Source organism: Callorhinchus milii, unplaced genomic scaffold (assembly GCF_018977255.1).
Source record: "Callorhinchus milii isolate IMCB2004 unplaced genomic scaffold, IMCB_Cmil_1.0 Scaffold56, whole genome shotgun sequence".
Lineage (NCBI taxonomy): Eukaryota > Metazoa > Chordata > Chondrichthyes > Chimaeriformes > Callorhinchidae > Callorhinchus > Callorhinchus milii.
In genome coordinates this window covers 290,578-315,153 of record NW_024704797.1, presented here as the reverse complement: position 1 = coordinate 315,153, position 24,576 = coordinate 290,578, and the positions used below count along the sequence as shown (strand labels likewise).

Below are 24,576 nucleotides of genomic sequence, written 5' to 3'. Positions count from 1 at the left end.
ATGTCGCTTTGCACAAATTGGCTGCCGAGTTTGCTCACAGAATAGTGACTCTCTCTGTTTCACACTCTTGCTCTCGTTGTGCACCGACTACTCCTTTTCTGTGTCACTCACATTCCCTCACACACTGGGCAGTGACCGCACTCTCTCTCTTTCATTGTACAGTGGAGGCAGTGATGCTCTCTCTCTCTGTGTCACAATCTCTTGTCTCACTGTGTAGTAAGGCAATGACCCCTCTCTCACTGTGCAGTGGGCAGTGAGTCTCTCTCTCTCTCTGTTTAAGTGCTCCGGGACACTACCCCGCATGAAGAGCGCTAAATAAATGCTTCTCTCCCTCTCTCTCTGTCACTCTCTCTCTCATTGTGCAGTTGATAACTCTGTGTGTGTGTGTGTGTCTCTCTCTGTGTCTCTCTCTGTCTGTGTGTGTATGTGTCTGTCTCCTTCTCTCTGTCTGTCTCCCTCTCTCTGTCTGTCTCCCTCTCTCTGTCTGTCTGAGTGTCTCTCTCACAATGCAATGTCGCTCGCTGTCACACTCTCTTACTTACTGCAATGTCGTTCTATTTGTGTTTCTCTCTCTCTCACTCACTCACTGGGCAGTCTCTCTCACACTCTCTCTCACTCACTGTGCAGTGTTGCTCTCTCTCTCTCTCCCTATGCAGTGATGCGCTCTCTCTGTAGCTCGCTCTCTGCCTGTCTCTGTGTCACGCTCTGCCTCCTCTCAGGGCTGGGTTTCAGGTCTCAGTCAAACTCGTCGCTCTCCTCTGGCCCCCGGCGCTCCACGCTACAGGATCCATCTGTACAGGAAAGGAGAGGGTTAATCAAAACCACAGGGTGAAGGAGAGGCCCAGTGTGGGAGGCGGGACAAGTGTGGGAGGGGCAGCCAGCGTGGGAGGGCCGGGGGCCAGCGTGGGAGGGCCGGGGGCCAGCGTGGGAGGGCCGGGGGCCAGCGTGGGAGGGCCGGGGGCCAGCGTGGGAGGGCCGGGGGCCAGCGTGGGAGGGCCGGGGGCCAGCGTGGGAGGGCCGGTCACTCAATCCAAGACTGTTTGTGAGGACGTCACTATGTGCAATTGGCTGTCGTGTTTCGCCCCCAAAACACACAGTCACTACACTTTGCAGTGTATCTTGTGAAGCGCTTTGAGATGTCTTGATGACCTGATCAGGCACCGGGTCAAATGCCGGGACTGTTATTATTTGCTCTGTACCTGTGTCAGGGAATGAGGAGAGCAGCTCGGTGCTGTCTATCTGACCGGCGCGGTACAGTGCAAACTGCTCCAGGATGCGCTGCTTGGCCGGGTTGAGAACAATGAGCGGAGAGATACCTGTGGGGAGAGACGAGGGGAGAGAGGTCAGACACACGGCCAGGCGGGGGTGGGGAGAGAGGGAGGGAATTATCTCCCTCTCTCCCCCTCCCAATATAAACCCCCGTCACTCACCGCCTCACAGCTTCCCCATTTACACTGACGCCTTTTCGGGTGAGAACAGCAGCTCAGAGAGATTCACCACGCACCAGAAACAGGACCTGGCTCCCCCGGCTCTGTCTGTGTGCGTGTTTCTGTCTGTGTTTGTCTCTGCCTGCGCGCGCGTGTGTGTGTGTGCGTGTGTGTGTGTGCGGGTGTGTGTTTCTGCCTGTATGCATGTTTCTTGGGACGTCCTCCCGATGCGAAAAGACACTCTACAAATGCAATTTTGTTGTTGCCCGTTTCTGCCTGGGTCTGGGTGCGTCTGCCTGTGCCTTCCTGTGCCTGTGTGAGTGTGTCTGTGTGAGTACGTGTGTGTGAGTGCGTGTGTGTGTGTGCGTGTGCGTGTGTGAGTGCGTGTGTGTGTGAGAGTGCGTGTGAGTGTGTGTGTGAGTGCGTGTGCGTGAGTGCGTGTGCGTGTGTGTGAGTGCGTGTGTGTGCGTGTGTGTGAGTGCGTGTGTGAGTGCGTGTGTGCGTGTGTGAGTGCGTGTGTGTGTGTGTGAGTGCGTGTGTGAGTGCGAGTGCGTGTGTGTGAGTGTGAGTGCGTGTGTGTGACTGCGTGTGTGAGTGAGTGCGTGCGTGTGTGTGTGCGTGTGTGTGAGTGCGTGTGTGAGTGCGTGTGTGCGTGTGTGTGCGTGTGTGTGTGTGTGTGTGAGTGCGTGTGTGAGTGCGAGTGCGTGTGAGTGTGAGTGCGTGTGTGTGAGTGCGTGCGTGTGTGTGTGAGTGTGTGTGTGTGTGTGAGTGCGTGCGTGTGTGTGAGTGCGTGCGTGCGTGTGAGTGCGTGTGTGTGAGTGCGTGTGTGAGTGCGTGTGTGTGAGTGCGTGTGTGTGTGTGAGTGCGTGTGTGAGTGCGTGTGTGTGTGCGTGTGCGTGTGAGTGCGTGTGTGTGTGAGTGCGTGTGTGTGTGTGTGAGTGCGTGTGAGTGCGTGTGTGTGTGTGTGTGAGTGAGCGCGCGTGTGTGTGTGTGAGTGCGTGTGTGTGTGAGTGCGCGTGTGTGTGTGTGAGTGCGTGTGTGTGTGAGTGCGTGTGTGTGAGTGCGTGTGTGTGAGTGCGTGTGTGTGAGTGCGTGTGTGTGAGTGCGTGTGTGTGTGAGTGCGTGTGTGAGTGAGTGCGTGTGTGTGAGTGAGTGCGTGTGTGTGAGTGAGTGAGTGCGTGTGTGAGTGCGTGTGTGTGTGAGTGCGTGCGTGTGTGTGTGTGAGTGAGTGAGTGCGTGCGTGTGTGTGTGTGTGTGAGTGCGTGTGTGTGTGAGTGTGTGTGTGTGTGAGTGCGTGTGTGAGTGTGTGTGTGTGTGTGTGTGCGTGTGTGTGTGTGAGTGCGTGTGTGTGTGAGTGAGTGCGTGTGTGTGTGAGTGCGTGTGTGTGTGTGTGTGTGTGTGTGTGAGTGCGTGTGTGTGTGCCTGCCCTGATGGCTAGAATCTGGGACCTTCCCCTGCTTTAAAACAGTCATGGTATGTGGTACCCAAGCACAGGATGGGAGGTTGAGAGAGCGAGAGAGAGAGAGAGAGAGGGGGGGGGGGGGCAATGGGAGGGAGAGGGGGGAATGGGAGTGGGGGGGGGGTGGGAGAGAGAGGGAGAGAGGGAAACAATTTCCCCCACACGCTGGGGCTCGGGATGGGAATCACTGTACAAACACTGTGCCAAAGCAAACCCACTGCTCCCCCTCCCCTCGGCCCGCAGTGTCACACAGAAGCCACTAGAGGTCAGGTACGGCTACACACTGTGTGTGTGGGAGAGAGAGCATTACTGAACGCTTCTACAGTAATGCTCACACACACAGACACACACACACACACACAGCCACGCGCGCGCAGAGCCACGCGCGCAGAGCCACACACGCGCGCAGAGCCGCGCGCGCGCAGAGCCACGCGCGCGCAGAGCCACGCGCGCAGAGCCACGCGCGCAGAGCCACGCGCGCAGAGCCACGCGCGCAGAGCCACGCGCGCAGAGCCACGCGCGCAGAGCCACGCGCGCAGAGCCACGCGCGCAGAGCCACGCGCGCAGAGCCACGCGCGCAGAGCCACGCGCGCAGAGCCACGCGCGCAGAGCCACGCGCGCAGAGCCACGCGCGCAGAGCCACGCGCGCAGAGCCACGCGCGCAGAGCCACGCGCGCAGAGCCACGCGCGCAGAGCCACGCGCGCAGAGCCACGCGCGCAGAGCCACGCGCGCAGAGCCACGCGCGCAGAGCCACGCGCGCAGAGCCACGCGCGCAGAGCCACGCGCGCAGAGCCACGCGCGCAGAGCCAGGGCTGCTCACTCTCTTTGCTCTAAAGTTGGCTAAAAGCTCACTTTGGGTACTGGGGTTAACGCTCCTCCCTCCCCATCCCAACCCCCAGCTCGGGAGCAAGTCCCTCGCTGTCCCTCGCTGTCCAGCGCCTTGGGACGTCCTCCTGACACCGTGAAAGGCGGGCGCTGTGTAAATGTCATGTGGTGTTGTTGTTGGAGCTCACAGCTCCGAGATAATACTGGGGGGCAGGAGTGGGGGGGAAGAGGAGAGCGAAAAACAGCGCTGCACTGTCAGAGGCACTGTCCATCGGGGCGGGACATCAAACCTGAGATCCTGTCTGTCTGTGTGTGTGTGTGCGCGCGCGTGTGTGTGTGTGTGTGTGTGAGTGTGTGTGTGCGTGTTTGTGAGTGAGTTGGTTGTGTGTGTGTGTGTGTGAGGCAGTGTGTGTGTGCCTGCGACTGTGTGACCCTGACCACCGACCTGAGAGAGCGCGCGAGTGAGAAACAACAACAGCCCCTCCGATCCGCCCTCACCCACTTATTTTTCACCCACAAAACACAGTCACTGCACTTCACAGTGTATCCTGCGAAGCGCGTTGAGATGTCTCGAAGACGTGATCAGGCGCCGGGTCAAAGGGAAGGTTTATCATTATTACCGTGTCCGTCTCCAGCCTGTGCGGCTCCGCAGCAACTCCCGGAGTCCTGCGGTGAGCGTGTGTCGGCCGGTGTTGTTACCGGTGACGGTGAGGGTGAGTGGCGGGGAGACCCCTCGCGAGGGGAGGGCCGGGGCTGATTGCTGGCTGTGAGCCGTGTGTCCAGGCTGGTCTGGGAGTAGATGCCCCCCCCGGCGTCGCTCTCGTCGCTCTCCACCGGCCGAGACGCTCCCCACGAGGCAGAGGGGGAGACAGAGGCCACGGGCCAGGGCTGCTTCCCGCTGTGCGACAGGGAGTCCGTGGAGGGGCTCCAGCTTGGGGGCTCTCGGAGTGAGGAGGACGACGAGGTGGGCTTCGAGAGGCCCTGGGGCACGCTGGGGAAACGGTACGTGTTCTGCACGGGGCTCAGTGAGCAGCTTCGCAAGCTCTCGGTCACTCTGTCCACTGGCTGACTCCATTCGGCCATTTTGTCCACTGCCCGACTGCGCTCAGCCTCATGGCCTGGCGTCCAGGCACTTGGCTGCTCTGCCTCAGGCCAGCCAGCCAGCCTCTGCCTCAGCTCCTCCAGTCTGGTGTAAACCTGCCGGTTCGGACATTAATAATAATTAATAACAATAATAAACCTGGTGTTTGTGACCCGGTGCCTGATCATCGAGGTCATCGAGGCGTCTCAAAGCGCTGCACAGGATGCACTGTAAAGTGTAGTGACTGTGCGCTTTGTGGGCGAAACGCGGCAGCCGATTGTGCCCAGCGACGTCCCCATGGACAGTCGGGGATTTTCTTTTCAGAAGGGATTATTACACCCGGAATGTGATCCACAGTGAACAGAGGCCTGTGTGTGTGTGTCTGTGTGTGTGTGTCTGTGTGTGTGGAGTAAGGAAACTTGTCTAGGACTTTCAACCTGACCCGTCTGCCCGGGAATCGAACCCGGGTCCTCTCACTTGAGAGGCGAGGGCTCTAACCACTGAGCTACAGGACTCCACATACTAACAATAGCAGTTCACTCGCGTTCACGTGGAGAACGCTTAACAGTGGCAGATTGGGGAGAGAGAGAGAGAGAGAGAGAGAGAGAGGGTGACTATACGCACAGTAGAAGAGGAAGATCCTCAGGTGGGATCTGAAGAGGGGAGAATGTGGGGGAGTGACAGTTTGGTGGCTGTAAGCACGGCCATGGTTGAGCGGAGGGGACAAGGGAGGGGCTGGAGGCCAGAGACAGACAATTGAAGGGGGAGCAGGTGCGAGAGATAGGGAGGTGCGGGGGTGAAGTGATTTGTAAGCGAGTGGTTTTATTACCGTTGTCATCTTGGGTCTCCTCCTCCTCCTGCGGTTCAGACACTCACAGGCCAGCACACAGAGCTGCAGCAGCACCTCACTGACACACTGCCCTGGCTTCCTGTCCAGGTGTCTGAGGCAGAGATTAGCAGCAAAGCTCTGGCTGTCTGTCCCACTCGTCTCTCCATCATCCTCCTCCACCATCTCTTTCTGCATCAAACAGATAGACACTCAGCCACACAACAACACCAAAATAACATTTGTATAGCACCTTTCATGTCGGGAGGATGTCCCAAGCTGCCCTCAAAAGAGTAAAGCTCCCTCTACACTGTGCGTCCGTCCACACTCCCATGTCAGGGTTAGAGACACAGTAAAGCTCCTCTACACTGTGCGTCCGTCCACACTCCCAGGTCAGGGTTAGAGACACAGTAAAGCTCCTCTACACTGTGCGTCCGTCCACACTCCCAGGTCAGGGTTAGAGACACAGTAAAGCTTCTCTACACTGTGTGTCCGTCCACACTCCCAGGTCAGGGTTAGAGACACAGTAAAGCTCTACACTGTGTGTCCACACTCCCAGGTCAGGGTTAGCCACAGTGGGATCTCTCTCACCAGGTATTTGCACTTTGTGGGCCCGTGATTTTCCAGCGCTTTCCTCCCTGTCAGGATCTCTAACAGCACCTGTAGAGACAGAGCACAGAAGGTAACGTCTCTGTTTGCAACAGCTGAAAAAACATCTGGGTTTAGATCTTATTCGGTTTGAATGGCAGGTCTCCCTCCCCTTCGCAGAGAGAGAGAGAGAAAAAAAGAGTGTAAGACACACACACACATACACACGCACACAGATAAAGAGAGACAGCCAGAGACAGACACATAAAAAAAGACACATACACACAGCGATAGAGACACACACACACACAGCGATAAGAGACACACACACACACACACAGCGATAGAGATAGAGACACACACACTCACTCACCACACCGAAGCTGTAGGTGTCCAGCTCAGGGGCGAGCTGGCCACTCTGGATGTACTCGTTGGGGAGATAGGCCAGGGTTCCCTGCAGCGTTTGTGTGCGAGCCACAGTACAGCTCCTCCCCGTGTTCCCAGACAGTCGGCTGAACCTCGCCAGCCCAAAGTCTCCCAGCTTAGCACTTAGGTTCTCATCCAGGAGGATGTTGGAGCTGGGGGTGGGGGGGAGAGAGACAGAGAGTGAGAGACAGAGAGAGCAAGAGACACAGACACAGAGAGTGAGGGAGAAAGGGAGAGTTAGAGACAGAGAAAGAAAATGAGGGAGTGGGAAAAAAGAGTAACACCCACCCCCACAGACACGCCCCCCAACCACAGACACCACCCACCCACCCACCGACACCACCCCCAGACACCCCCCCACACATCCACAGACACTCCCCCCCACCTACCCACAGACACCACCCCCCCCCACCCAGACACCCCCCGCACCCACCCAGACACATCCCACACCCACACACCTCCCACACCCACCCACAGACACGACACAGACCCTCCCTGACCTCTTGACGTCCCCGTGGATCAGGCTGGGGTTGCTGGAGTGCAGGAACTGGATGGCTCGGGCAGCGCCCAGGGCAATGTCCAGGCGTCTCAGCCAGGGCAGGGCTGGCGTGTTGTTCTGTCAAGACACAGGGAGAGGCAGCAGTGAGAGGGGCCGGGCTCCACCACGCCACACCACAGTGTGCGCGCGTGTGTGTGTGCGTACAGAGTGCGCGCGTGTACACAGTGTGTGCGCACGTGTATAGTGTGCGCGCGTGTACACTGTCGCTCAGTACCTGACATTGAAGCCGATCCTCCAAGGAGCCATTTGCCATGTAGACGTAAACCAGGCAGTAAATGTCCCCCTCCACACAGCAGCCAGCCAGCTCCACAATGTTTGGGTGTCGATAGCTTCACAGAGAGATAGACGCACACACACACAGATAGTGAGAGAGACGCACAAATCGGAGGTCACAGATTGAACTCCGACATAGAGCCATAATAATAATAATCCTAACATTTAACACAGCGCTTTTCACATCAGGAGGCTTCAAAGTGCTTCACGGGATTTGCTTCGAAGAGCAGTGACCGTGTGTTTTGCGGGTGAACACAGCAGCCGATTTGCGCACAGCGACATCCCCCACAAACAGCAGTGGAGTGAATGATTCTCTCCCTCCCCGGGAGAGAGAGAGAGAGAGAAACCCCCTTTGCTTTTCCAGCAGCGCTGCACGGAGGAGGTGGGGGGGGGGGGAAGAGATCTTTAACGCCGCCCTGAACAGCACACGGAGTGAGTGAGGTTTAACGCAGGACGGAGTCTCTGATAATGTGGCGCTCTCTCTGTTTCCCCCACCCAGGGTCGGAGCAGCAGCTTAGTCTAGACAGGGCCCCGAGTCGCTGACGTGTGGGGCAGCAAAGCCCACGTGATACTCACTGGTACAGCTTCTGCAGCTCAGTGTGGAAGCTCTGCTTCACTGTCTTCCAATCCAGATCAGAGTCCTGCCCGGGAGGGGGGGGGGGGGAGGAGAGAGAGGGGATTAAACCCCGAGGCAACGACTCAAACTATCGCACCATGGAACGCTTTACAAAATGGCCGCACCGTTAGCAACAACAATCAATAATAATTAAGTACCAGCGACTTACCCAACTCCTCTCCCCTCCCCTCCCTCCTCTCTCCCCCACTGGTGTGGCCTCCCGTGTCCTCCCTCCCCCACCCCGCGCACACCCTCTCTCTCGCGCGCGCTCTGTCGCTCTCACTCTCCTTTGCCCCCTCGCTGTCTCTCTCACTCTCCTTTGCTCTCTCCCGCACACTCTCTCGGTCTCGCTCACCTCCTTCAGGCGTTTGACGGCATAGTGCGTGTGCCGCATCAGAGCATGGTAGACGTGGCCGAATCCTCCCTCCCCGATCCGCCGATGTTCGGCAAAGTTGTCGGTGCCTTCGCTCAGCTCCTGCAGCGACCAGGACAGCAGGCAGGTCTCTGGGGAGAGAGTGCCCACAGCGCTCCTATCCTCTGTGGGCTGATGGGAGTGGGAAGAGATTAAACGGGTGCTCACTGGCATAACCCCCCCACCTCCACCCCCCCACGCAACCCCGTGCAACGGCCTAAAGTGCTGCGTACTGATTCCCAGCCTAAAGCTTAGTGGCTCCCAGTCTCGTCTCAGAGTTAGGTGTGGGTTTAAACCCTCACAATGGGGGCATTATGAGCTCACAGTCCAGGTTGATCACGGCAACGGGTTACCATGTGTGTGTGTGGGTCAGATACCCGGCCGGTCACGGCAACGGGTTTCCGTGTGTGTGTGTGTCAGACACCCGGCCGGTCACGGTGACGGGTTTCCGTGTGTGTGTGTCAGACACCCGGCCGGTCACGGTGACGGGTTTCCCTGTGTGTGTGTCAGACACCCAACCGGTCACGGTGACGGGTTTCCCTGTGTGTGTGTGTCAGACACCCGGCCGGTCACGGTGACGGGTTTCCCTGTGTGTGTGTGTCAGACACCCGGCCGGTCACGGTGACGGGTTTCCGTGTGTGTGTGTCAGACACCCGGCCGGTCACGGTGACGGGTTTCCGCGTGTGTGTGTCGTGGACACCCCCTTCCCACCCCTCCAAACGTGGAGTTATTACCTTGATTGGAGTATCCGTGCTGGAGCTCCGATCAAAAGCTTCGGAGATATTGGGAGGAGGTGTGGGAGGGCCCGGCAAGCGGCAGTGTGCTGGAGGGCAGGAGGAAGGGAGGAGAGAAAAACATGTCAACAGGAGGGCAACTGCCTCTGTGAGGTATGAGCTCACATTCCAGGCCAGCGTACTGGTTCAGCTTCTCAAACCACTCCAGCATGATGAAAGAGGGAGCCCGAGCTAACTAAATAATTGATCCGATGTCTTTCACTTCAGGAGGATATCTCAAAGCATTTCAACAATAACAACAACTTGCATTTATATAGCGCCCCTCACGCAGGTTATTGTCCCAGAGCCCTTCACAGGATTCACTGTAAAGTGCAGTGACTATGTGTTTAGTGGGCGAAACTCGGCAGGCAATTTGCGCACAGCGACGGCCCCACAAACAGCCATGAAGTGAATGAGCAATTTTCAACACTCAGCCCCGCCTGACCCCCCCCCCCCCCCACCCCATCCCAGCATTGCACCAGAGCTTCAGCCTGGACTATGAGATCCCACATCCCGGTGTATAGGCCTCACACCCACAACCTTCTGCCTCAGAGACCAGAGTACTGCAGGACACACACACACACACAAAGACAGACAGAACAGGGGCTGGTGTGATGTTAACAATAACAGATTTACATGTGTAAAACGTCTTTCACGTTGGGAGGATGTCCCAAGGCACTGGACAGTCTGTGTTTCGGACCTGAGCTGGGGGTCGGAGGAGGGCAGTGGGGGGGGGGGGGGGAAGGAAGGAGATCGATGGCGCGGTCGACGAGGAGGGTCTTGTGATGGGTGTTGAAGGAGGCAAGAGAGGGGGCGAGGGGGAGGGACTGCGGGATGGAGTTCCAAAAGGTGGGGCAGAATGGCAAAAGACCCGCCCGCCAATAGTGGGGCTGCGGTGTGAGACAGTGGCGGAGTCGGGTGATGTTGCGGAGGTGGGGAAGGCAGAGCGGGTCATGGCGCAGATGTGGGGCAGAAAGGATAGTTGAGGGTCAAACCAGACCCCAAGGTTCGGGACCGGCTCAGTGAGGGGGAGTGAGCCCCATGGATGGTGACGCTGTCAGCGCCTGAGGTGAGGAGGCACTGACGGGAGCCAATCTGGAGCTTCGGTCTTGATGACGTTCAACTGTAGAAAGTTATCTCTCATCCAGGACTTGGGGTCTGACAGACATTGTGTCAGCACAGCAGTGGGTCCTGGAGTCAAGGGGGGAGGCAGAGGGGAGAGGTGGGTGTCATCCACATACATGTGGGAGTTGACCCCATGTCTGCGGATGATGTCAGTAAGAGAGAGAATATAGATATTGAAGAGGAGGGGAAACTTTGTGCTCTCTGGCCTAGGAGTGTGAAAGTGCAACACACTGAGCCAGGCTGACACCCCCCCCCCCCACATACACACACACACACACCCACCCACACACACACACCCAGCCACCCACCCACAGACAGACACAACAGGGACTGGTGTGATGTTAAGGTAACTTACCCTTTGTGCTCTCTGGCCTGGGAGTGTCAAATTCCGCAGTGTCCTGGTCGCTGAGGATCCTGACGCTGGGCTTGCTGGGGTCTGGCCTGAGCACTGGGGGGCACGGAGCTGGGGGCACTGGGGCTGGTGTGGGGTGCGGGCGGGGATACCAGTGTGGGTCAGTCCTGGGTAGGGACACTGGCTGCCCTGTAACACACAGCAAAAGACATATCAACACAACTGTAAAACCTCACAGACGTCTCACAGGCAACCGGAGTCACACAACCCCCCGTCACAATGGGTTACCTGTTACACATCGCCTCATCATTTCATCCATAAAACACCCAATCGCTGCACTTTACAGTGCATCCTGTGGAGCGCTTTGAGATGTCTCGAAGATGTGATAAGGAACGATATCAAATGCCAGGATTATTATATTATTACGTCAGAAGGACATATCAAAGCGCTTCACAGGATTATAATAATAATAATGCTTGCATTGGATATCACACCTTATTACATCTTCTAGACGTATCGAACCGCTTCACAGAATATACTGTAAAGTGTAGTGACTGTATATTTGGTGGGTAAAATGCGGCAACCAACTGTGCACAGCGACATCCCACAAACAACAACTCGCATTTAAATCGCACCCTTCAAGCCGGGGTAGCGACTCAGAGAACTCAGTCGTGGATTGAGTGACCAAATTATTTTTTATTTTATTTAAACGTCATTTTTTTTAATTGTGTTTATTTCGGAGGCGAGAGTGTGAGCGATTGAGCCAGGCTGACACACAATCACCCGCTCGTGGTGTAAAATGTATACACCCCTCCTCCTCCACAAGCCCCCCAACCCACACACACAGTCACCACACTCGACAGCTGCTTTCTACTGCTAATGCCGTTGTATTTAATATAACAGACACAGTGGGCTTGAGAGAGAATGTCTGGTAGTGTTGTAATCACATGCTAAGCACTCAGCAATGGGAAGTGCAGTTCAGCTGGGGTCAGGGACGATGTGTGTGTGCGTGTGTGAGAGGGGGAAACGGGGGAAGGGACAGGACACAGTGAGCTCTGGGTTGGGTCACAGCTACTCTCTGTCCTATTTATAGATGTCCTATGTTGGGGACTTCCCCATTGTGACAGGAGAAACATTGATTGCTCAACCTCTCACCAGCATGACACCAGGTTTTGTTGGTAACAGCTTTCACTTACTTACACAGTACCTTTATGGCAAAGTGCTTCAAACACACAGAGACTCTCTCAGTCACTTGAGTCAAGGTCACAATGATAATAAATCCTTACATTTGATACAGCGCCTTCCACGTCAGGAGGACATCCCAAAGCGCACGTAGTGACTGTGTGTTTTGCGCCTGAAACAGGGCAGATAGTGTTTGTGCACAGCAACGTCCCCGCAAACAGCCGTGAAGGCTTAGACTGTGTGATTCAGAGGCTAGAGCCTGCTGAGCGGAGGGAGGGAGTGGACAGGTAAGTAGGGGGTTAGCAGGTCACAGAGGTAGGGAAGGAGGAGCGAGGCCATGGAGGGCTGTGAAGGTGAGGATTTTGAACCGTATCCTTTGAGATGGAGTAGCAGAGAATAGGGGGCACGGACTCACAGGCCAGGATGATGTCTCGGGCTCTCCACAGGCTGAGACTGCTCAGGATGCCCAGCAGCTCCTCCACCATGCCATTCCGGTTAATCCAATGCCACAGGACCCGCTCTGTGCGGCCAGCATCACCCGGGCTCAGCAGCAGCCGCAGCTCAGTCACGTCACTGATAATACACGAAGCTGCAAAACAGGCGTCAATAAACAGCACGATTAGTTATCAATCAATGATCTATTACAATTATAATCCTGTGAAGCACTTTGATACGTCCTCCTGACATGATCAGGACTGTGTCAAATGCAACTCATTATGACATAGGGCTTGTTTGCCCGATTGCCATGAGGTCCTGAGTTTCACTGTAGTGATGATGTCTTGAGTGATGATGTCTTGAGTCAACTTGACAGGTTGATACGGGGTTAGCAGCTCACAGAGTAGGGAGCAGCCAGGCCGTGGGGGTCTTGACGGCGAGGACGAGATCTGAACCCGCAAGTTTGTGACTCAGAAGTAGAGCGCGAGCGACTGAGCCAGACCGACACACAGACAGGCTGGGCTGGCACTGGGATTCCTGGGGAAAAACCACGAGAGAGCTCTTCCTGCCAGCAAACCGGAACAGGAAAGAGCTGCTGCTACTTATTTGCCATCTGTAAAAGTGAGTCACACACACTTGCTCCCTGGAGGCATCGGTGACCCACGCCTATAAATCATGGGGATTTCCTGCTCCATAACTCCCTTTCAAAAACAAAAAAATGACACTTATAGAGTGCCTTTCACATCGGGAGGACGTCTCAAGGTGCTGGACAGTCAGGGGTCAGGACCCGAGCATGGGAGAGGCGTAGGGTAGGGGGGAGGGAAGGCAAGGAGGTGGGAGGGCGACCAAAGGCACGATCGAAGAGGAGGGTCTTGAGACCAGCCTTGAAGGAGGCGAGGCAAAGGGACTGTGGGATGGAGTTCCAGAGTGTGGGGGCAGAGAGGCCGATGGTAGGGCGGGTTGGGCGGGAGACATGGAGCAGGCCAGAGCCTGCTGAACGGAGGGAGCGGGCAGGTTGGTAGGGCAGAGAGGTGGGAGGGGGCGAGGCCATGGATGACCTTGAAAGTGAGGACGAGGATCTTGAACTCGATCCTCTGGGGGATGGGGAGCCAGTGGAGTTGGGCGAGGGTGGGAGTGATGGAGTCGTGGAGCCTGGTGCGTGAGACTACACGAGCTGCAGAGTTTTGGATGATCTGCAGTTTGTGAAGGGAAGAGTTGGGAAGTCCGATGAGGAGAGAGTTCCCGTAATCGAGCCTTGAGGTGACCAATGCGTGGTGAGGGTTTGGGGGCCTGAGGGGTGAGGCAGTGGCCGAGGCTGGCAATGTTGCGGAGATGGTGGTAGGCAGTGCTGGTCATGGTGCGGATGTGGGGGAGAAAGGACAGTTCAGGGTCAAACAAGACCCCCAGGTTCCTGACTGACTTAGTGAGGTTGAGTGTGCAGTGGTGGAGGCTGATGCTGCCAGTGCCCGAGGTGCGGAGACGCTGGCGTGAGCCTCAGTCTTGCTGACATTCAGTTGGAGAAAGTTGTCCCTCGCCCAGGACTTCATGTCGGACAGGCAGTCGGTCAGGACACCAATCGTCCTGGAGTTCAGGGTGGAGGCAGAGAGATAGAGTTGGGTGTCATCCGCATACATGTGGAAATTTACCCCATGTCTGCGGATGATGTCGCCAAGGGGGAGCATGTAGAGAAGGGGACCGAGGACAGAGCCCCGAGGAACACCGCACGAGACGGTGCGGGGGCTGGAGGAGAAGCCGTTTGCAGAGACGAAGTGGAGGCGGTGTGAGAGGTAGGACCTGAACCAGTCAAGGACAGAACCTTGAAGGTTGAGGTGGGAGGAGAGGCGGTGGAGGAGGATTGAGTGGTCCACAGCATCAAAGGTGAGCCGATTTGTAAATCAGCACAGGGTGGGAATAGAGCAGAGAGAGAGAGAGAGAGAGAGGGAGGGTGTGTCAGCCTGGCCTGTGCTCCAGCCCCACGCCGGGGACTTCGAGCTCAGTTTAGGCAGCGCGGGTGGGGCGGTGGGAGGTCCCGGGATTTGAATGAAATATTAAAACGCGAGCAAACTGGCGGCCACATTCACACACAAAACACACAGTCGCTGCTCTTACTGTGACCTTTCAACCCATCTCCTCGCTCCACTCAGCAGGCTCCGGCCTGCTCCATGTCCCCCGCCCGCCTGCCCCACCTTCAGCCTCTCTGCCCCCACCCTTTGGAACTGCGTCCCACATTCTCTCCGGCTCGCCCCCTCCCTCGCCTCCTTCATGGCCTGTCTCAAGACCCTCCTCTTCAACCGCACCGTTGGCCACTCTCCTTCCTCCAATCTCCCCCTCTCCTGTTCCCAAGCACCAGCTCGGGTCCAAATGCCTGACTTCCCAGCACCTTGGGACATCCTCCCGTCGTGAAAGGCAGGCACTGTGTAAATGTCATCTGCTGTTAGAGAGCAGAGGGTCCTCACTAAAGCAGGCAGACATACGACCATAGGGAGAGGAGGGGTAAACACAGTGTTTGTTGCCTGTGGTTGACTCTCCAGGAAGGGAAACGCTCTGAGCAACAGGCAGAGCCAATGTCACAGCCAACAAAGCAGCAGGTTACTCCCTCCCTCGCTCCCTCCCTCGCTCCCTCCCTGCTTGCCTGGACATGTGGAACCCGCTGTGTGCAAATTGCCTGCTGCCGTTGCCAAGAACCTGCACTGTCACTTGGCAGTGATTGCTTGTGAATTTGATTCAAAACTGATGTTCTGAAAGTGGCCTGCGAGGCTACAGCGAGAACGATCCGGGCATTATTTGACACAGAACCTGCTCACGTCTTCAAGACGCTTCAAAGCGCTTCACAGAATACACTGTGAAGTGTTAGCGACTGCACATTTTGCGGGCGAAACAGCGATCGACAATCGACGAACGAGTGGGTTCCTGCTGACTGCCGGGAAACAGAGGCGTGCGTGGGTCGAGTAAGGAAACTTGCCTCAGGTTTCGCACTGCCGGGGAATCAAACCCCCGGGCCTTCTCGCTTGGGAAGCCAGTGATCTAACCACTGAACTACAGGACTCCACAACACACCCATAAGCACAGTCAGTCACCCACCCACACAATACAGTGAAACCCTGTGAAGCGCTTGGAGACATCCTGATGTGTGTATCGCGGGGATTAGCACTGTAATGGTGGGCTGAGGCAGCAGAGAGGAATGACTGGGTTTGCGCGCAGTGCTGAGAGCTGTGAAGGGGCCGAGGGAACCCAAGCTTGATCTGAAAGGTACTCATTGCTCTCAGTGATGTTGGAGGGGGTGGGAAAGGTTTCACACCGAGAGTGAGCTAAAGTTATGCACATTAACCAGGATGATACTGGGGACGATATGGAGAAACTGGGACCGCGTTTCAACCACAAAACACAAGTCAATACACTCCTGTGACGCGCTTTGGGATGTCTCGAAGACATGATGAGGTGTTGTATCAAATGCAAGGATTAATATCATTATATTTACATAATTATCCCATGAATTACATTTTGCAACAAATAACTTTGATTTTGTTAACAGGTTTGGTCAAATGGTAACCACAGTAAAAAAAATAAAACTGCACCTAGCGGCACACAAAACCACATAAAATGGAACTTTTGAGTTGAAAAGACACCTTTAAAAACAAATTAAAACCTCAACCCCTCTCTCTCTCTCTCTCTCGATCAAAAAATGTCAAATATGATGACCAGGTTTTTCTTATCAATCAAATCTCCCCAGAATTACAAACGCATCCATTTACAGCACACTAAACCGCATTCAATGAAAGCCGGATAAAAGCTTCTAATAATAAACCTCACACTTTACACAGCGCCTTACGTCATCATTGTCTCAGAGCACTGCACGGGATTCACTGTAAATTGCGGTGACTGCATGTCTTGAAGGTGGACAGGGCAACACAGCGACGCCCACGCAAACATCCGTGAAGCCAGTGAGCGGTTTTATCTGTCGGCCAAGACCCCGGGAGAGAGAGAGCGAAACTCCATTCTCCTTTCGCCCCCCCACAGCGCCGCGGGGGGAGATCTTTAACGTCCGCCTTGAACACGGCACGGTCGGGGAGTGAGTGAGGTTCAACGTCTCATCCGAAGGACGGTGCTCCCACAATGGCGCCGCTCTCTCCCTCTCTATGCCCCCAACGTCAGCTTAAACTATACAGGTTCGGAGTTTGACGCGTGTGTGTGTGTGTGTGTGTGTTGGGGAGGGCTCAAACCTACAACCTTCTGATGCCCCCCCTCCCAGCCTTTCTCCCCCCTCGCCACCCAGTGTCCGGCCTCTCTCCCCAACCCCCACTGCCCCGCTGGCCCCAATCTCTTTTTATTCTTCACCTCTCCCCGGCCTCTCTCTCTCTGGCTCTCAGCCCGTCTGTGTCCGTCTCTACAGCCTCTCCCCTCGGCCGCTCTCCTTCACTCACACACTCTCCCTGACCCACTCTCTCTCCCTTACGGAGCCCTGCAGCTCAGTGGTGAGAGCACTTGCCTTTCCCGGCAGGGGGTGAAACCGTGGGCACGTTTCCTTACTCCACACACATTCCTGATAATAATACCTCAAGAGAAAAAAAATACAACAATAAATTGGTCGCTTCGACCCACGGCTGTGTGTGGGATGTCCCCGGGCACAAGTGTCCGTTTCGCCCACTAATATACAGTCACTACACTTTACGCTGTGAAGCGCTTTGAGACGTCTGGAAGACGTGAAAAGGCGCTGTATCAGATGCCAGGATTGTTATTATCCCTCCCTCATCCTCTCTTCAGCTTCTCGCTCTCCCTCAGCTTTTCTCTCTCCCTCTCTCCCTCAGCTTTTCTCTCTCACTCTCTCCCTCAGCTTTTCTCTCTCACTCTCTCCCTCAGCTTTTCTCTCTCACACTCTCTCCCTCAGCTTTTCTCTCACTCTCTCCCTCAGCTTTTCTCTCCCTCTCTCCCTCAGCTTTTCTCTCCCTCAGCTTTTCTCTCTCACTCTCTCCCTCAGCTTTTCTCTCTCTCCCTCAGCTTTTCTCTCTCACTCTCTCCCTCAGCTTTTCTCTCACACTCTCTCCCTCAGCTTTTCTCTCACACTCTCTCCCTCAGCTTTTCTCTCACACTCTCTCCCTCAGCTTTTCTCTCCCTCTCTCCCTCAGCTTTTCTCTCCCTCAGCTTTTCTCTCTCACTCTCTCCCTCAGCTTTTCTCTCTCTCCCTCAGCTTTTCTCTCTCACTCTCTCCCTCAGCTTTTCTCTCACACTCTCTCCCTCAGCTTTTCTCTCACACTCTCTCCCTCAGCTTTTCTCTCACACCTTCACTCTCTCCCTCAGCTTTTCTCTCACTCTCTCCCTCAGCTTTTCTCTCTCACTCTCTCCCTCAGCTTTTCTCTCTCACTCTCTCCCTCAGCTTTTCTCTCACTCTCTCCCTCAGCTTTTCTCTCTCACTCTCTCCCTCAGCTTTTCTCTCTCACTCTCTCCCTCAGCTTTTCTCTCTCACTCTCTCCCTCAGCTTTTCTCTCTCTCACTCTCTCCCTCAGCTTTTCTCTCTCACTCTCTCCCTCAGCTTTTCTCTCTCACTCTCTCCCTCAGCTTTTCTCTCTCTCACTCTCTCCCTCAGCTTTTCTCTCTCACTCTCTCCCTCAGCTTTTCTCTCTCTCACTCTCTCCCTCAGCTTTTCTCTCTCACTCTCTCCCTCAGCTTTTCTCTCTCTCACTCTCTCCCTCAGCTTTTCTCTCTCACTCTCTCCCTCAGCTTTTCTCTCTCACTCTCTCTCTCCCTCAGCTTTTCTCTCTCCCTCAGCTTTTCTCTCTCTCTCTCCCTCAGCTTTTCTCTCACACTCTCTCCCTCAGCTTTTCTCTCTCTCTCTCCCTCAGCTTTTCTCTCACACTCTCTCCCTCAGCTTTTCTCTCTCACACTCTCTCCCTCAGCTTTTCTCTCTCACTCTCTCCCTCAGCTTTTCTCTCTCACTCTCTCCCTCAGCTTTTCTCTCTCTCACTCTCTCCCTCAGCTTTTCTCTCTCACTCTCTCCCTCAGCTTTTCTCTCTCACTCTCTCTCTCCCTCAGCTTTTCTCTCTCCCTCAGCTTTTCTCTCACTCTCTCCCTCAGCTTTTCTCTCACACTCTCTCTCCCTCGGCTTTTCTCTCACCTTCATCTTCTCCCTCTCTCCCGCCTTCCTCTTTCTCTTCTGCTTTTCTCACTCACTCACTTCTCTCCCCCCCATCACCCTCTCTTACTCACGCACTCGCTCTCTCCTCCGTCTCTCTCCCTCCCCCCAAAACCCACCCCCCTCATCCCCCCCTCTCTCTCTCTCACTCTCTTCCCTCAGCTTTTCTCTCTCACACTCTTTTCCTCAGCATCTCCCCCCCCCCGAGGCCTCTCTTACCGAAGCGCTGCCAGTCGGGGCCGCTCAGCGTGTCCATGACGGAGCAGAAGTCACACACGACCCTGGCGGGGAGCCGCCACAGCGGCCGGCAGCGGGAGCCACAGTCGGCGGGGCCCGAGCCCGAGCCCGGCGGAACGGCCGCCATGGCACCAACCAGCCCTCCCCGGCCCGTCCGCCCGTCCGTCTCTCGCTCGAGACCAACCGTCGGCGCCTTCAAACCACTGCGTTCCTATAGCAACCACCCGCCCGGCCGTCCGCGCGCTCAACCGCCGCCGGCTCCCCCTTCCCGCCCAATGGCCCTCCTCCCATTGGTCGCTCGCTCGCCCTCCTCTCGCTCTGATTGTGCCGTCCGGCTGTCAGTCATCAGACCCGCCAGCTCATTTCCGCCCATTTCCCCCGCGCCCCCCCCACCACGCCTCCCATTGTTCACTTTCTCATCCTGATTGGTCCCGGCGGTCGCCGTCACACCGCCTCTCGCACCCCTGAGTGGTCTCTCCGACCGTCAGTCTCCCCGACCAGCCCGTCACCCGCCCTCCTCGCTCCCATTGGTCGCTCTCGCTACGTCGCTCGTCTCGATTGGCCTTTCCGGCCGTCAGTCAGCCGCCGACCACCGCCCACTCCGTCCACCCCCATTGGGTCACCGTCACGCCGCCTCTCGCCCTGATTGGCGCTATTGGTTGCCGTCACAAACCGCCACTCGATTCTTCGATTGGCCCTCCCGGCTGTCAATCAGGGCAACGTCAATCGTCGGTCGGAAACCACGTGGCATCGAACCCGCTCGCTATTGGCCCGTGACCGAAGGGAGGCTCCTCCCACTTGGACGGGACAGCTGTCAATCAGGATTTAAAGGGACCCTCACCAGCCCTGGTCTCTCTCTCTCTTTCTACCTCTCTTTTCTTTCTTTTCTCCTTCTTTTCTTTCTTTCTTCTCTCTTTTTCCTTGCTCTTTTTTTTCCTTTCCCCTTCCTGCGCTCTGGGAGGCTGTCCTGCACGAGGGGCGCCGTACAACAACAACAACAACATCCCACTTGCAAAGTGCCTTTCACGCCGGGAGGACGTCCCCAGGCGCTGAACGGTCAGGGATCAGGACCCGAGCGGGGGGGGCGGGGCGGGGCGGGGCAGGGGGGAGTGGGATCAGGGAGGGCAGACGGGGTAGGAGGGGCGGCTGAAGGCACGGTCGAAGAGGAGGGTCTTGAGCGAGCGAGAGACCTGGGGTTCGATTCCCGGCAGGTCAGGGCCAAACCTCGGGCAAGTTTCCTCGCTCCACACACAGCCCTAATAATAATACTCCCTCCAAAACAAAAACAATAATAAATTGGTCATTTTCAACCCACGACTGTCTGTGGGGGCAGTTTCGCCCACAAATATAGTCAATCCCCTTTACAGTCTATCCTGTGAAGCGCTTTGAGACGTCGCGAAGACGTGAAAAGCGCTATATCCAATGCCAGGATTATTATTATTATTATCGTTATTACTCGTGTCTTGAACGAGGCAAGAGAGGGGGCGAGGCGAAGGGATTGTGGGATGGAGTTCCCAGATGGTGGGGGCAGAGAGGCTGAGAGCCCGTCTGCCGACGATAGGGCTGGTCGGTCGGTCGGGAGACCTGGAGCAGAGCGGAGAGAGCTGACAGGTTGATAGGGGGTCAACGGGTCAGGGAGGTTGGGGGGAGCAAAGCCATGGAGAGCCTTGACAGTGAGAACAAGGACTTTGAACTCTATCCTCTGAGGGATGGGGAGTCAGCGGGGCCGGGCGAGGGCGGGGAGGGGGAGTCAGCGGGGCCGGGCGAGGGTGGGGAGGGGGGAGTCAGCGGGGCCGGGCGAGGGTGGGGAGGGGGAGTCAGCGGGGCCGGGCGAGGGTGGGGAGGGGGGAGTCAGCGGGGCCGGGCGAGGGTGGGGAGGGGGGAGTCAGCGGGGCCGGGCGAGGGTGGGGAGGGGGAGTCAGAGGGGCCGGGCGAGGGTGGGGAGGGGGGAGTCAGCGGGGCCGGGCGAGGGTGGGGAGGGGGGAGTCAGCGGGGCCGGGCGAGGGTGGGGAGGGGGAGTCAGCGGGGCCGGGCGAGGGTGGGGAGGGGGAGTCAGCGGGGCCGGGCGAGGGTGGGGAGGGGGGAGTCAGCGGGGCCGGGCGAGGGTGGGGAGGGGGGAGTCAGCGGGGCCGGGCGAGGGTGGGGAGGGGGGAGTCAGCGGGGCCGGGCGAGGGTGGGGAGGGGGGAGTCAGCGGGGCCGGGCGAGGGTGGGGAGGGGGGAGTCAGTGGGGCCGGGCGAGGGTGGGGAGGGGGGAGTCAGTGGGGCCGGGCGAGGGTGGGGAGGGGGGAGTCAGTGGGGCCGGGCGAGGGTGGGGAGGGGGGAGTCAGTGGGGCCGGGCGAGGGTGGGGAGGGGGCACTCAGTGGGGCCGGGCGAGGGTGGGGAGGGGGGAGTCAGTGGGGCCGGGCGAGGGTGGGGAGGGGGAGTCAGTGGGGCCGGGCGAGGGTGGGGAGGGGGGAGTCAGTGGGGCCGGGCGAGGGTGGGGAGGGGGCACTCAGTGGGGCCGGGCGAGGGTGGGGAGGGGGGAGTCAGTGGGGCCGGGCGAGGGTGGGGGTGATGGGGTCATATATATACATATATGCATACATACATACATGCAAATTGCTGTTGTTGATTTCTCTCTCTCTCTCTCTCTCTCTCTGACGCTCTGTACTAATTCGAGGCTTAGTTCGTCTCTCACAAAAGTCAATTACGCTCTTCTGGGAAAGGAAAGCGAAACAAACAGAAGGGGAGGAACAGAAAGAGAGAGAGATGACTCGCGCTTCTTGCGTTTCGTGCACACAGCACACAGTCACTTCACTTTACCGTCTGTGCTGGGAAGCGCTATGAGACGTCTCAAAGACGTGATAAGGCGCCGGGGTCATTTGACACAGCACCTTATCACGCATTCGAGACGTCTCAAAGCGCTTCACAAGAGACGCTGTCAAGTGTGGTGACTGTGTACTTAGTGGGTGAAACGCGGCGCCTGGCGCCGTCCCCCCCCCCCCCCCCCAAACAGTCGTGGGTTCGAGCGACCACATTGTTATTATTATTATTTTTTATTTGAAGGGATTTATTTTACCTGAAAGAACCGAGCCGGTCCCTGTGCTGTCTTGAACGCCGACAACCGAGTCCAGTCGGAAAAAACTCTTAAGCTGATTGATGTTAAGCCAAACTGCAAAGGAAAGAACGAGCGGGAAAAATACACGGACTTTTTTCTTTTTTTATACGACCGTTTATTTTGGAACTTTACAGTGTACATCAATAAACAGGACCCCAAATAAAATATCTATCAACAAACCCCTCGTGTTTGAGACGGCTCCGACAACGTCGAAACGTCTCGAAGGCGCTTTGCGGGTCAAGTGGAGTAACTGTGTGACTGGCCAAGCCCTGATGGTCCTCGCTGGACGAGCAGCAGGAAAGCAGGCCAGACAGCGCGCTCAACGGCAAGCTACGTGGATATAGCCGGTTAGACTTGAGCAGTTACCCCAACGCACACTCTGCGCTCCCCCCCCCCGCCCCACAGCCTTTGCTCTCGCCAACCTGCGCCCCCAATGCTCTCCAGGATTAGGTGAGCAGGGTGCGTCCCTCCAGCGAGAAACAGCGAGGGAGGGAGAGGGAGGGAGGGGGAGGGAGGGAGGGAGCGTGCATTCAATTCCAGACACAGGGAAATTTCCATATATAGTTGGCAGATACGTGTTGGACTTCAGGGTGGAGAGTTTCACGCGTGTGTCAAGACACCAGGGGATGGGTTTCCGTGTGTGTGTGTGTGTGATACAAATGATAATAATCCTCGCATTTGATACAGCGCCTCATCACGTCTTCGAGGCGCCTCAAAGCGCTTCGCACAGGACACGCCGTGAAGTGAATGGACTGTGTGCACTGTGTGGGTGAAACGCGGCAGCCGACTGCTGCCGCACTTATTTGTATTAGCATTTTTATTTTTTTTCTTGGGACACGGTCACTCGCCCCCGGAAAAGCGACTAACAGCCACAAGGCGGAGGGATAGGGGAAGAGTTTTCCAGAGTTTCGGGGCGGAGGGGGGGGTGGAGTAAGCGGGTCAGAGGGATAGGGAGGTGCCTTTCCTTCCCGCTGGATTGTGCATGACTGTGCAGTGAGTGAGTGAATTATTCAAACACGTGGTCACTGAGTCAGGCTAAGTCACAGGGAGGAGCAAGGCAGCTTCCTGCTTCCTGCGTGGGTGTGTGTGTGCGTGTGTGTGTGCGTGTGTGTGTGTGTCTGTGTGTGTGCGTGTGTGCGTGTGTGGAGGGGGTGGGGGGAGGGCAGGGTTGTTCCTGCGCCAGCAAAGATACGCAGTGAGCGAGCGAGCGAGTGAGTGAATGGAATGAATTCAGCAGCTCGGCCAAAATAGGCTGTTTACTTCTGAAACACACAGAGACGTGAGTTAGAGGGAATATAAAAAGGCGTCTTACACTGCATTCTCCCCCCCCACCAGCCACCCCACCTCCCCCCGCCCTCCCAGTCCGCTTGCTGGGGAACGTTCACAAAACTCAAATGAATAATTAATAACAGTAATAATCCTCGCACTTGACGCGGCGCCCGATCGCGTCGTCGAGACGTCTCGAAGGGCTTCACGGGACGCGCTGTAAAGTGGAGTGAGTGCGTGTTTCGGGAGTGAAAGCGGGCACAGCCGTCGTGGGTTGAGCGACCGAATTATTATTACTATTATTCTTTTTTGACGGGATTATTGCCTCCGGAAAGTGATTCCCGCCCCCCCAATCGACTCACAGCCAGGTTTCTACTTACTGCTGGCAAACAGAGGCCCGCGTGTGCGCGCGCCCGCGAGCGCGTGTGCGGGGAGTACGGAAACTTGCCTAAGGTTTTGCTCTGTCCTACCCGGCCGGGAACCAAACCCCCGGGGGTCCTCTCGCTCGCTGGCGAGGTGCTAACCAATACGCTACGAGGCTCCAGGAAGAGAGAAAGAAATACAGAGAGAGAGAGAGAGAGAAAGAAAGAGAGGGAGGGAGAGGGAGAGAGAGAGAGAGAGAGGAGGCGACCATGTCATATAGAGATGGCCAACAGACAGTAACGAAAGAAAAGGAACGTCGCTTTTATACTTGATTTTTTAATAAATATGTTGTAGGGAATCCAGGATCACTTTTACAGACACACGTTCAAACAGGTCCGAACTCAAATTGTACAAATCACAGACAGGTTTCACCGAGATCTCACTCGTTCCTCAGCTAATACAAAGAACCCCCTTTTTTTACGCTTAGAAAATAGAACCTCTTTTTATTTTATTTTTAAATGTAATTGATCTGGATTTGATATTAAATAAATCAAACCGTCCTGTTTCCCCCTTCTCTTCTCCCCACCCCCCCTACCCACCACCCCCTCCCCCCCACCATCTCCACCGCTAAACCCCAACCCCCCCCCCCCCGCCACCCCACCCCCCCCCCTTCCCCGGCAACCCCCTCCGCCCACACTCTTGCCCCTTTGTCAGAACGATCTCAAGACTGTACGAGAGAGAGAGAGAGAGAGAGAGACGAGAGAAAGAAATAATAATAATCCTCGCGTTCGACCCGGCGCCTTATCACGTCTTCGAGACGTCTCAGAGCGCTTCGCGGGACGCACCGTAAAACGTAGCGACTGTGTGTTTTGCGGGCAAAGCGCGGCGGCCAATTGCGCCGCCAGCGACGTCCCCACAAACAGCCGTGGATTGAGTGGCCACATTATTATTATTATTATTATTTTATTTGTTTTTTTGAGGCATTTTTACCCCTGGAAAGAGAGAGAGATAACCTTTTTTTAAAAAAAAACTATACACGTACGTACGTCTGTGTACTTTCGAAATGAGAACAAACTCACAACAAACAAGGGACCGCTCTTTAAAAAAAATATGACGGGAAGGGG

The 24,576-nt window shown here is 56.3% G+C and overlaps 1 protein-coding gene across 2 annotated transcripts; it reads right to left on the bottom strand.

Moving 5' to 3' along the window:
* Positions 1 to 603: 603 nt before the first annotated feature.
* Positions 604 to 18,759, bottom strand: irak1 (interleukin-1 receptor-associated kinase 1). Of its 2 annotated transcripts, XM_042345525.1 has the most exons (13): positions 18,707 to 18,759; positions 12,341 to 12,514; positions 10,747 to 10,932; positions 9,228 to 9,316; positions 8,437 to 8,625; positions 8,042 to 8,106; positions 7,407 to 7,521; positions 7,134 to 7,249; positions 6,581 to 6,785; positions 6,211 to 6,279; positions 5,623 to 5,811; positions 4,333 to 4,909; positions 604 to 791 (listed from the first exon to the last, which is right to left on the bottom strand). In XM_042345525.1, the coding sequence occupies exons 1-13, from the start codon at positions 18,741 to 18,743 to the stop codon at positions 736 to 738; spliced, it is 2,067 nt and encodes a 688-aa protein (XP_042201459.1). In that variant the 5' UTR covers positions 18,744 to 18,759; the 3' UTR covers positions 604 to 735. The 2 variants fall into 2 exon arrangements, with proteins under 2 accessions (XP_042201459.1, XP_042201460.1); XM_042345526.1 differs by lacking the exons at positions 9,228 to 9,316; positions 10,747 to 10,932; positions 12,341 to 12,514; positions 18,707 to 18,759 and adding an exon at positions 1,200 to 1,316 and having other exon boundaries at positions 8,437 to 8,682.
* Between the last annotated feature and the right edge of the window lie 5,817 nt (positions 18,760 to 24,576).